The sequence below is a fragment of the Cygnus olor genome, chromosome 8 (genome assembly GCF_009769625.2).
Source record: "Cygnus olor isolate bCygOlo1 chromosome 8, bCygOlo1.pri.v2, whole genome shotgun sequence".
Taxonomy (NCBI): domain Eukaryota; kingdom Metazoa; phylum Chordata; class Aves; order Anseriformes; family Anatidae; genus Cygnus; species Cygnus olor.
In genome coordinates, this window is record NC_049176.1 from 10,172,146 (window position 1) to 10,185,494 (window position 13,349).

A 13,349-nucleotide genomic window follows, 5' to 3' on the forward strand; every position below is an offset into this window, starting at 1 on the left:
TTCCTAGCTGGGATGTGATGAAGGCTTTCTCTGGATGGTCCATCATTAATAAGTGTTCCTTTCAGAAAATATATTTCTTGCAAAGTGGTACTAAGGAAATGTTCTGAGGTGCTGAGAAGAGAAGTAGTTGGCATTGCCTTTGTTCCCTCTTTGCACAAAGATGTTGTTCACTTGAACGTGCCAGACAAGACCTTTTCATAAATGCTGCATTTTTGTTTTAAATTTTCCCTCCCTTAATTAGGGTTTTCCTGCTTTTCATTCCTCCCCTTAAATGTTTATAGTACTTAAAATGCAAATCTTGTTAATATGGATTTTTTTTTCCTTCTAGCAAATGAAAACTACAAACAAGTAGCCATGTGCATTTTGTATCACATAAGCATGGACGATCGTTTTAAATCGATGTTTGCCTACACAGACTGTATCCCGCAGGTATGTGCTTTATGTCTGATGAGGTGTCAAGATGCATCTTTCTATGTGCACATCTTTTCCTCACTTATAGCAGAGCTCGCACTGACACCCACAGGTGAGAATGGGAACAGGCGTGATGCTGCTGAGTCAGTAGTGAGCCACCTACTCTTCAGGCAGTCTGACTGTTCTTGCTGTGTTTTGATGGTCCCAAGAAAAAGGTCGGGTGACAGATATTCTTTGTCAGTACTGCTGAGCCTTGAGCTACGTCGAATTAGTGAAAAATACAGGGGACCTGATAAATTTCTGTGGAAGATTGGGAATACTTGAAAGAGATGAAAACTTGTGCGTAGTAATTTAGTGCCCTAAATCCTTAGGGAACCTCATGGAAAGTATTTCCTTTACTGTTTTAGAAGCTATTCTTTTCTGATCCCATTGGGTATCAAAATTTCAGTGTCTCCTGTGTTACAGGATATGAACTGGAAACCAGCCAAGCAGTGTTGCATTGCTGCATGACAATTCCTTTTCCAACTGCAGGCGTGTACAACAGTTGGAGACATGAAGGCTATAGAGGGCTCTTCACAGATCCTTCAGACTATACACTTTTTCATAACTTTGTCTCCAGCCATATTCTCTGACCCATGCACAGACACTGTTTCATGCTTTTAGGGAGGTATTTTATGTGTACTCTCTTGATTTTAGGTTGTAGCATGTTTTTTAACAAACATCGAATACTCTCTAACCAATCTCTCTCAGTCCTGATGAGGCTTGGAGTCGAGAAAGCCTGCGTTGCATAAACGTAGAAAGCTCTCTGGTAGCTCTTTCAGAATTGCACCATGGTATCTTCTTTCCTGCCAAACATGTTTTTAACATCAAATACATCTAGAATGGGAAGTTGCCATGGAAAAACTTCAGAATGTTTCTGGTCATTATTTCATGACAAAAATTGCGATGTTTTTCCAAATACAGGAGGGTTTTGGAGAAAAGAGAGGGGAGAACTGGTGGGAATAATTACTGTATGTTACCAAATGTTCTTGCAAACATCCTACTGGCCACATTTTCTGTCACAGAAGTAACTTTGCTAAGATATTTGCATGATACAAGGGACCTGCTTTGTTCTCAACAGTCACCTGCCAAACAAATTCACTGTGTTTCAGGGCTCACTTATGATGTGCTTTTAGGGAATTTTGGCTTGCATCTTAGGTCCCCAGTGTCAAACATAAAGAGGTGTGGATCTTCAGTGAAATCATACACTAAGCTTTAGTAAACATCATTGTTCTGATGGGCAGTGGCTGCTCAAAGTAGTGTTTGTAGGGCTTTATCCAGAGCCCACTGGAACAGAAAACAAATCCACTGCCTTAACTGGACTTCGGATAAAACTGCAAAATTTGAAAAACACCTATGGCTATTGATTCTTTAGTGGCTGATGTAAGTTTATACAGATGATATCTGTAGGCTGTTCAAAAAAGACAAGCTGGATAAACAGATTTTATTCATGAACATTGAAAATTAGGACAATTATTAAGGAAGACAGAGGAAACAGAAAATATGGGGAAGTAGATATTGCATCAAGAGAAGAAAACGACCTTTTAAAAGGACTCCCTGCCATCTGATTCTACCCTGGAAAACTGAATTCTATCTTCAATAATAGTGCGTGCCCTTCAGTGGCTTTGTCTCCTTTTGAGGAAAGGTGTACATCTAAACTGGCAAATGCTCGATAACGAATTTTTAGCTGTTGTAGAAAGTCCATCCACTGTTGTCATTTTGAACATGTGAGGTGCTTGAGGAGGGCTTTCGCATGCTGTCCCAGGTAAACATCCTTCTTGTGGATTGTAGGAGTTAGTGGGTGCTATTCTAGTAACAGTTAAAAGTGAGTATTAACAGTTCATTCTTGTTTAGACCTCAGCAATGCGTGTTTTGTTTAAATAGGTGCAAATGCCATCCAGATGCTTATAAAAGCATTTATTGGTAATAACCTGGCCAATCAAAGGGCATGGTTAGGCAGTGATGTCATGGTGATATTTAATATTTTACCGCAGAGCAGTGTGCAAGGTTCTCTGCAGCTACCCACATGTTTTCCACCACAGTTGTCCTGTTTGGCCCCTCTTTGATCTGTAAGCTTCTTTTCAGCTTAATGCTGGTAAACGTCCTCTCTTGACAGCACCCTTTGCTCCTGTCCGCCATTATCTGCTGAAGTTCAGAAACCAGAGCATCACTTCAAACAGCAGAGTTAGGGAGTAGCCGGTCAGAAGAGATTCCTGAGGCATGCAGTTCTGGCATAATCATTCAAAGATGTTTGAGCTGGGCTCGGGGAGGGGGTTGGACAGAGGTGTATGTGAGCAGAGAACTGTGGGGGTTGGCCTCTGGTCACTGGTAAATAAGTGAAGGCAGGTGCCAGAGAGTCTAGACACAGTGATTTCAGTCCTGGTCTGTGGTATCTGATACTCAATATGGGACTTGTCTGATTGAACACTACTGCCTCTTCATTGCACATGCTGCAGTCTTTTTACTGCCTTCCTGTTAAATCAGTAAAAGATGACAATGGACATAGTAAAAGCAGAACAAATTTAATTTTAATATTTCCTATTTGGCAGCAATTACTCTTCCTTTTGAAGTGGCACAAGAAGCAATCAAATTAAATGAAGACATAATGGGAAACATGGAGCTCGTACAAAACTATTATTTTAAAATTTGAACAGCTTTAATTGAAACTGGATATATTTTTCCTTTTTATAGAGAAGTAGCTCAGTAATTAACAGTGTAATCCCTTGTTAAACATCTAATTTCCACAGATTTTGTATTGTGTAAGTAATGAGAATGTTTCCCTTCAAATTGTTTGAAGGGCTTTAAAAATCTATTTTTAAAGGTTTTGTAACAGAAGAGTTGCAGGGGGTGATTTCTGAATGCTCATGTTCTACGTGTTAAGTAGCAACTTTCTTCTCTGGTTAATTCGGTCTTATGTGATTGTCAGGCTTACGGATTTAATAAACTAGAGGTTTTATAAGTTCTTAAAACAGCATAAGGAAATCTGATTCTACCTTCTTAAGAAAGAGAGGAAGAAATCAGTGATGGCTTTTAAATCAGTACGTGGAAGTCTTGGGGAAAAAAAAGATTAATAACTGTTGTAACCTAAATATGTATGGCTTTACTTGGGGTCTGTTTGGAATGTGACAGCTTGCTATCTGGTGATATGTAAACATACTGAATTGCTGCACAAAATACTTGGGAGTGAAATTCCTGTGATCCTATTGTTCCTGTTTTTATTTTTTTCTCTAAATAGGTTGTTTACCCGCTTTCTCTAGTGTTTAATGTGTTACAAACTGTCTTGCCACCAGGGGGCAAGCACGCAAATACTTAATGATTAGTTGCGTTTTTCTTCCTGTGCCCCTATTTGAGAAAAGCTGAGCTAAATATATTTTATTTTGTCTCGCTTATCTTTAGGTTCAGTTGTTTCTACTTCGAGTAATCTCAGTCTTGTCATCGCACTGCTATGCATTGTAAACTTGACGTGTCTTATGAACTGAGCAGGTTTTTAGGAGCAAGCAGGGTGATATCCTACAGCCCCTCAGTAGGGAAGCAGTGCAACTTGCCTGCTCTGCGGTTGGAAACAAAGAAATGAGACGGATGTAGAGTCATGTTCATATATTCAATATGCCATTTCAAAAAATGCTCATATTGAACAAAACAATTCTAGATAGCCTGAGATGTAATGGACAATACAGGCTCCAGGTGTATAAAATGATGACAATCTATAGGTTATTTGGCTGAGGAATCATCTGGGAATTTGCAGTCAGAACAGTATTATAGGCAATTGTCTATTTATGTTAACCTAGGTCGTTTCTTCCTGTTACCAAAAAAACCCACAGGATTACTGGTGAGAAGTCTTCGATATATGGCAATGTTCTGTTATAGGAATTAAAGATGCAGAGGTACTGCGTGTTGTTTCAGATGCAACACATTTTACCTATAAACAGAGTAATTTGAAAGCAAAATAGAAGTAGAATTATTCTGTAATTAAGTATCTGTTTAGAGTCGTAATTTTATTGAACAACCAGGTATTATTCTCAATTTATGTGGAACTAACTTGATTCCGTATTAAATTTGTTTTCAAAGGTTAGGTAGATTTATCCATTCACAAGTTTAAATAACACTGAAAATTAAAAAAAAAAAAAGAAAAAGAAAAAAAAGGACAAACAAAAAACCCTCAGTGGCAGCAATAAAATGTAACTAATCCAAGTTATTTTAAGGTGATGAGTGACTGCCATTTTTGGCACTCTGTACATGCATTGTTATCCCCAAATAATGGAACCATACGTCTTGTGTCCTTGACTTTATAACTTCACTGTGCCTGTAGAAATGCTGAATATTTAAAAATAAATAAATACTGTACTTGACATCATAATACTGTTCTTCTAAAGCTTTGGATAGATTGGATAGATTAATGGCTTAAATGTGCTTGTGTTTCTTGGCAGTTAATGAAGATGCTCTTTGAGTGTCCTGATGAGCGAGTTGACCTGGAACTTATTTCTTTCTGTATTAATCTTGCTGCTAACAAAAGAAATGTGCAACTTATCTGTGAAGGTAAACATACTCAGATTTTACTGTTTTTTGTGTGTATATGTATGTATAAAACAAATATAGCTGTTTATAAATTCACATATATTTTCTAAAAAATGAAACTGTTTTGGGTAAGATTGCAAACAAATGACTACATCCTCCCCAAAATTGGTCTTGGTGGCAGGAGTGAAACCAAGTAGCCACATATGCCCGTGTCTCATATATGCTTGAAGTTCTCTAAAATATACTGATGACATTACTCTAGGAGAATATGGATGTATGAAGAGATCAAGGTTTCGTTCATCCTGATGCCTAAAATCCACCTCCAGCTAATCAGTGTTTAATCTGCCACTACCATCTTTCCATTATTTTTTTAATCGAGCTTCTCTGACATTCTGGTATTTTGTTATGTGGCATAGGTAGATGTCTGCATTTTGTTCAGTAGCTCTCTATCTTGCTCATTAAGTTTCATTATTTTCATTCTAGCAGTTTTAAGTGGCATATTATTATTTAGTAGCTCTAATTTTAATTTGTGCTCAAAATTTTCACTGTGGACTTACTGTGAATAATTTATTAGACTTTAAAAGGGAAAATTGAATCAATGGATTTTGAGGCTAGTAATCCAACTTCAGAGTTCTCTGTGTAGCTCTGTACAAGGGGGAGATCCAATTTTATATTAAAGGAAAAAAATCAAGTTGTAGCAGTTACTAAATGGGCAAGGTGATCTTGTGGAAACATAACTTTGCACAGGGCAAGTTGCACTGTTAATCACGTACTGCAGATCTGTGTGTCTATATGTGCATTCCCACACACCGTTCTATGTGACTGGTAAATAATCTTGTAAAACCATAACAACTCATTTTATTCTAGGGTGGGGAGAGAGGTCTCTGAGCTAGTACCAACGGTTGTGCTGCATCTCCACTGACAGTAGGATAATGGTTCAGATCTAGAACCTTGGTTTGAATAAATGACTAGAAATACCTGAAGCATTTATTTATTTGACTTTTTAGCAGTGTCCCACCAGTACACACAGTTGTTTTAGAGAGGCTATAGAACTTACACAGAGCAGTTTTTTCTTTTCTTAAACTTGGAAGAAGTAGTAGTTCTTGTCTAGTTTCTTCACTTTTTCTTTTTTAAACATATGGGGTTTTGCTCTTCTTCTGCTTCAATAGGCCACTACATTTCTCATTTTTATTTGGAGGACTTCCTAAGTGTTTTTCTTTTCAGGAAATGGTTTGAAAATGCTAATGAAACGGGCTTTGAAATTTAAAGACCCACTGTTAATGAAGATGATAAGGAATATTTCACAACATGATGGGCCAACTAAAAACCTGTTTATTGTAAGTATTATCTGTTCCCTAATGTGATCTCTGATTCTTCCTACTGGAAAAGTCTGGCTTTGGAGAGCTGCTGTATTATGACTTTGCAGATGCCCAGTTTGATTTTTCTTGGCTGTTATGGGCTGATTAGTATTTATGTTTTGTTTTAGGAGGGTATCTCAGTTGATAGATCAGGATTTGGTTTTCTTACTACAGGGAAAACACATCCTAAGCTCTATCCAATAAAACCCTGTTCCAAAGGGAACAAAAAGCAAAACAACTGCTGGGGTGCATGTCGTAACATTTAATGGTTGTTCTAAATATCTGCTTTTAGAGTTAGAAGGCAAAATAAGGTTTTTTTCACTGGGCAAAGTGGCTTATATGATTGGATATTCTAACAATTTTGAGTTCTTATTATTCAGTTAATCATGTAAAGCTACCTTTTCAAAAAAAAAAGGCGGGGGGCGCATCATTGTTATTGTGGAAATTAAGTGTACTGTTAAAATAAGAATTCAATATCAAATTGTCTTAAAGCTGCATGGAATTAAGTGAAATGTATGACTCTTCTCTGTTTGAAAACCTTGTAGTCATTTCTTTAAAATCTTTGGGGAAGATGGCGTTGTTGTCACTAACAAAGTATGGTGTTCACATTCTTCATTCCTTTATTTTCTAATAGTTTTCTCAAACTTTGTTAGTGTGTGCAGTAGTAGCTTCTTTTGGAACACCTGAACAAATGATTCACATCTCCTGAAAGTGAAAGGACTGAGAGGAAGAACGCTGACATGCTTGGATTGTGATTTTCAACTGAAAGTGAATCTTTTATTAGCCCTTGCTTCAAGAGAAGAGTCTTCTTTAGCTTTCTTTGGAGAAGTAGTTTTGATTTGACCAAGTGGTGGGTCCTTCAGAACCCCAGGTTGTTTGCCTCTAATATGTTATCTGTCTGCTGTGTTTTCGTTAGGATTATGTTGGTGACTTAGCAGCTCAAATATCAAATGATGAAGAGGAAGAATTTGTGATTGAATGCCTGGGAACACTTGCAAATTTGACCTTACCAGATCTGGACTGGGAGCTTGTGCTGAAAGAGTACAAACTCGTTCCATACCTCAAGGATAAACTAAAACCAGGTCTGTACAAAGGTTGATTAGTCTTTCGAAGTAGAGTCTCTCAAAGAGTACTTACAGAGTGCTCTTTCAGAGTAGAGTGTATTTACCTCTAACTTGTGGTTGTTTGGGGAAGCATAATGCTGAAAAACAGAATTATATATACAAACAAAAATACAACTGCCAGAAGACTAAGGGTTTCAAAGAGGTAATGCTTTCTGCCTTTTGTCTTCCAGGTTCTGCAGAGGATGACCTTGTTTTGGAAGTAGTGATAATGATTGGAACAGTTTCTATGGATGATTCTTGTGCTGCTCTACTGGCCAAGTCTGGGATCATTCCTGCGCTCATTGAGCTTCTAAATGGTATTTTGTCTTGTCCTTCACAGATGTTTAGTTGCCAGAGCTGTGCTGTAACCAAATGCTCCATTCATTTTCTCTTGCAAGACAGGGCTAAGTGTTTTGTATATAAAAGGAGGAGCAATTGCTCCATTATTGTTAGAGATGTTTACCTAGAGGTTTTGGATTTGTTTTTTTTAATACCTCCACAGCTCTTGCTGCAATCTGTAACCTTTCTATTTGACTGGAACAGGGAAAGAGGCATGCACTTTGTACTGTCAGGTGATGAAGTCTCGTGTACCGCTGAACTGTCTAGCTGACATGTAAGAGCTGGGCTTTCTCTATGCATCAGGAGCTTCTAGTTATGAGATCTTAAATTATGGTTTGTTTTTTTTCCCTTGCAGCTCAGCAGGAAGATGATGAGTTTGTCTGCCAGATCATCTATGTCTTTTATCAGATGGTCTTCCACCAAGCCACCAGAGATGTCATTATCAAGGAAACACGTATCTTTTTAATGGCCAAACGTCTAGAATCACAGCAGCTAACTTACTGATGTTTGGCCCATAAACCTCTTGTCTCAGAGGTCTTGGTAAATGATTTATTTCAGCTGAAGGAAAAAGCCATATAGCCTAGACATGTGGAAGGACTGCAAGATGAATAGTACAGATTAAAATTTGGTTTACTTTGAAACAGGGCAGAGGTGTCATTGAACTAGATCCTTTTGTTTCTTATCCAACCTGAATTATTCTGTGGCTTGTTTTGCTAATCATAGTCCATAGAAAAACTAACTTAGAACATAAATAAACTTCTTTCTCTGCACTCTTATATGTATATGCTGCATAGTCTGAAGTACGTTAAAGTACTTCAGTAGCATTCTTTCTTACATCACTCTGGATACCATAAATAATGCCTGCTCTGCATTTTTCATCCACTGTGCCATTCTTCAAATTTTATGTTTAGCATAAGTTTCCTAGCTTCTCCCTGCTATCTAGACTTTGATTTCTGTTCCTGGCTTTCCTCTTTCTCCTTTTTTCACCTGACTGTTGTGACTAAATTGGTTCTTTGGTTTCCTTATGTCATGGATCTGTTAAACTTTTGATATGGTACTTGTAACTCCTATTCAGTCATTACTTCTTATTCTTTCAATCACTTTTGATGTTGAGCTTATTCAGGTGAACTGAAAGCTGTGGAAGGAGGCGCTGTCTGTTGTTGTGGTTCTTATATGAATGTTAAGTTTTATTGAAACATGAAGAGTAGGTTGATTGGGACCCTTATAGGGACAGCAGATTCATGGTTACTTTGCAAACAATGTAAGGACTATGTATTAACATCTTTTCTTCTGTTGGGCTCTGTGGAATATCTGAATAGCTCGTTGAGGTGTTCTTTGTCTCCTGTTTGGACTCCCGAGTGCCTGGTTTTTAAAGAAGAAAATGGTGTTTATATCTGTAATGATAAAGCACCAGCATTCAAGTAACACTTTTCTCATTCAGATTAAACAAATCTAGTAATAATTTTATCACTTGCACCTGACTTTTTTTAAGACAAGTACACTGGAATATTTTTTTAGAGAGGGGAACACCCTAAAGATTACAAAAGTAACATTCTCAAAAGATTAAACTATTCCACAGAAGTGGACTAACGTATGTTAGTCAAAAAGGCACAGGTGTATGGGTTTTCCCTAGCAGATAAGAATATATTTCCTTTGTAAGAGGCAAGTAATTTTTCTTCACAACTTTTGAAGAATATTTGGGTATCTTAAAATGTGATTTAAAAAAAAAGTGGTGGGAAGGCTGCTGAACTTCAAATGTGATAGAAAATTCCTTGCTACGGTTCATAACGAAATTTGCAGTTGGAGGAAGGCAGGTCTGTGCAAAAGACGTAGCCTTTATCCTTAACAGTTTATTTCCAGAAGCTCCAGCATATCTTATAGACCTGATGCATGATAAAAATGCTGAGATACGCAAAGTTTGTGACAACACTCTGGATATTATAGCGGTAGGTCTGATTTTTCTCATCTGCCCTTCAAGAACCTCTTTACACGACATAATTCTGAAATAATAACTGGATACCAATAACTTGTACTTGCAAATTAGAAATATTTTTCATGGGCAGCTTCCTAATCACATAGGTAAAAGATGAATTTTCACAGATCAATAGCAGTCATCCTTCTAGGCTGTTACCAAACTTCCAAAAACAGAATATATACTTTGATAATTCATACTTAACTATGTGAAAAAATAATTATGAAAAATCATACTTAAGTGTATGAAGTACACTTACAGTTAACTATTCACTACAAACACTTCTAACGAATGCTTTTTTACTTAAAGAAAATTAAAATTAATCGCAGTGCAGAAGTATGCCAACCTTTCATTGTCTTAGTTTTCCAAACAAATGGCTCTTGTTACCCAGCAGCTTTTATTCAGTTTTTCTACAGTACTTGGTGCCAGTATTTTTTTATTTTTTTTATTTTTCAAAAAGAAAATGTGGGAGGTGATCCTAATGCTGACGTTTCTGTTGGGAGAACAGGCAGTATAATATTGGAGTTTTTAATACTGTCTTCAACTACTGGATAGATTTCCTTTTAGCTACATGACTTAGTTTGTCTAACTATCCACTGATCAGAATCAACCTTCAGGACAGTTGTTTTGTATTGAACTTAACCTTGGGAAAAAAAATATTGAATTTTGAAGCGCTATTGCTTTATTAGCTTTTATACCATATATAGTCTACTTCTAGGGATCCTTGGCTCTAGAAGCTTTACTATTTCCTGTGGTGTTTTTCACTAAAGTAAAAACATTGTGATATAGATTCCATGTAAAAGTTGTTTCTCTGCTAAAATTCCTTCTAGCCTGTTTAATTGGATTGACTTATTGACAGAAATAATCCATCTTTTAGAAGTGTTTTAGGACTGTATGGACTGTACATCTTTTGTAGCCATCATGAAATTAAATCTTATAAATGAAGAGTTTAGCTATGAGTCAATAATAATAATAAAATATTTGACTACGGTAATGCTTTTCCTTTCAGCCACCTAGTTTCTTCTTCAATGGGATCATGCATACTGCAGCTTGTTCTCTGAAAGGTTTTATATAAAGACCTAAATTCTGGTCTGCACAGTACTATAATGTCTTTTATATTTTTCTGTTCATTAGTAATGCCTCCTAATTTAATATTCTTCTAAAGTAAAAAGCAAAATGACACTTTCTGTGCTGGAATTCTTGTTATCCATCTCTGCTTTGCTTCACAGAGGTATGGAATGACAATCATGCCCCACTAGTGAGTGGCAGAGCTGCCACTGACATTCATTAAGGGCAAGATTTCGACTAAGATGAATTTGTATTTAATACTTATTTCTGTTGGGTTTTGTGTTCAGCTTATCAAGATCAGTCACTTCCAGAGACATCTCCAGTTGAAATAGAAAGTCTTTATCCACTGGGTGAGGCTGGACACTGGCAAGTGTTTCCAACACTTCTTATTTTCCCTTGGAGCCAGTGCAGTTTGTAGGTGTCTGAGGGGCTGTTAAATTCATAAAGGGAAGCTTTGCAATCGGGGACTTAATTTTTCAGTAGATTCTAGTTAGTAGTGTTATCCGATTATGGTAGGAGTTAGTAGAGCATATTATGTTAGTAGTTATGTTACTAGATCCTGTTATATTAGTAGTGTTATTCAGCAATGTTTATTTTTATAGAATTCAGAAGAATAAGTACATTGCTTCATATTCAACATTAACTTCTGAGTAAAATCTACTTGGCTTCTTCTTTGTCCTTCCTTCCTGAGAAGGGGTAATCTTTCTGCTGCACATTTAAAAAAAAAAAAAAAATGTGCTATAATAGTAGATGGAGAGAAAATCTCTGAACCTGTGAGAAGCACTGGACAGGGCTTCCAGGGCCTTGAGAAAAGAATAAATGATCTGGTACTGCTGATATTGGGAGTAGGAGAGATGCTATCAGGCGCATACTAGGAGTATTTCATACATTGGTAAACTATTTTGGAGCAGTGCCACACAGAATTATGTTCTTTGGCATGTTAGAGGTACTTTTCTGTGAAGGTCTTTGCAGCTTTATCATCTAGCTGTTGGATTAGAAGTTGCATAAACCATAACTAACACCATGCCTGTGCAGGGAACAGAAAGTACAACACACCCTCTTCTCTGGAAGATAGAAAGCAGTCAAGTAGTGGTTCTCTCTTGGTATGTTACAGGCTGGTTTTACACCACCTTCCAGTACAAAAAAAAATAACAGGCAATGAAGACGACATATTCCGGATGGTGATTGGAGAATATATGAAACAGTAAGTTATCAAAACCTGAGGGTTTTGATAGATGTTCTACCATTTAGCTCAGGTGATAGGGTAAAGTAGCCTGTAAACACAGATGCTCGGTTGTATGGCAGTTTTACGTTGCCAGTGTCTTCTGAGGTGTCTGAACAGACATCTCTAGCATTGCTGAAATTTCTTATCAGTGCTAAATCCACAACAATAAAAACTGAAGTTTGCAGTCTTGTTGTTCTGTACATGCTGACAGAGTTAGCTCCTCTGATGATGGAAATCAGAAAGTAAATGATGGAGAAGAGAGATTTTAAAGTAATTTCTTCTCGGGGAAGACAAATGCTTCTTTCACTCATCAATAAGCTCTATATAGTGTGATTGAAATAACACTGAAGAAAATCAGATGCCTTATAAGCCTTAGGGGAGATATGCTTTCTGTAGTAAAGTAATTGTCACAGAAATTATGGAAATGTTACACTGGTGATGATTTGTTTAATATAGCTTGGCTGGACTCTGCCATTGATGAACTGAAACAGATGTGTTGCTTTAGCATAGTGTGTTCTGGGGAGTCTTGGCTTTGCGTTGGTCATGCAAGATACTGCTTTTGTCTGTGTTGATAATTTAGGAGAGCTTCAGTTTTGTTTCATGTGCTGAGTCTTAACACCAAGCAGCTAGTTTAGTGTATTTGTACACCTAAAGCTGGACAGGTCCCATGGCTCAGCTGAAAGCCTGGAATCAACACTTGGTGTAGGATTCTCAGGCAAATGAAGTTCCCTTTTCCTTTGGTTAAGTAGCCTGGCCATCTGCTCTTGATGCTTGTGAAAGAAACATCAGCTTAGGAAGGTTTTATTCTGTTCACTTCAGACAGCATTATCAAGAGCTGAGGGAATTATTAATGTCTCATTGTTCTCACCCTCTGTTCCTAGCTCTCCCTCATTGCTGTTAAATGTTTTTTTCCCTTTTTTTGCAAAGGATCACCAGATCTATTAGACTTTGGTCTAATGATGCTTTTCAGTCCCCAATTTTTCCCCATTTTCCTATTGTTTTTTTTATAATTTTTAATCTAGGTCCAGTGCACCATCTTGTTTCCCATATGATCTATAGTGGATCATCGTGCTTTTTTCAGAAACAAAAATGATAGCTACAGCACTGTCCACGTGATTTAGGAAGGACCTCATGCTTAAGGTGTATTTTCTAGCCCTTATTGTTTTCCCCAAGTATTTGTAATGAAAGCCAAATAACCTTTTTCATACGGAAGGCTGTGTTGATGAATGGCTTGCATCTTTCTGTATTAGCTAAGTGCCCAACACAAATCCTCCATGTTGGGAATGCTGGAAGTTCACGTAACAATTAGGAATGTGCTG

At 37.2% G+C, this 13,349-nt stretch overlaps 1 protein-coding gene across 2 annotated transcripts in view; it reads left to right on the forward strand.

The window, feature by feature from the left end:
• KIFAP3 (kinesin associated protein 3) overlaps positions 1 to 13,349 on the forward strand; it is a 69,316-nt gene that overhangs the window by 26,082 nt on the left and 29,885 nt on the right. For both annotated transcript variants that reach the window (XM_040566147.1, XM_040566148.1), the window contains exons 11-17: positions 329 to 429; positions 4,878 to 4,986; positions 6,190 to 6,302; positions 7,240 to 7,405; positions 7,618 to 7,743; positions 8,121 to 8,219; positions 9,626 to 9,711. In XM_040566147.1, the coding sequence (XP_040422081.1) occupies positions 329 to 429; positions 4,878 to 4,986; positions 6,190 to 6,302; positions 7,240 to 7,405; positions 7,618 to 7,743; positions 8,121 to 8,219; positions 9,626 to 9,711 (800 nt within the window). The remainder of the gene's footprint in view (positions 1 to 328; positions 430 to 4,877; positions 4,987 to 6,189; positions 6,303 to 7,239; positions 7,406 to 7,617; positions 7,744 to 8,120; positions 8,220 to 9,625; positions 9,712 to 13,349) is intronic.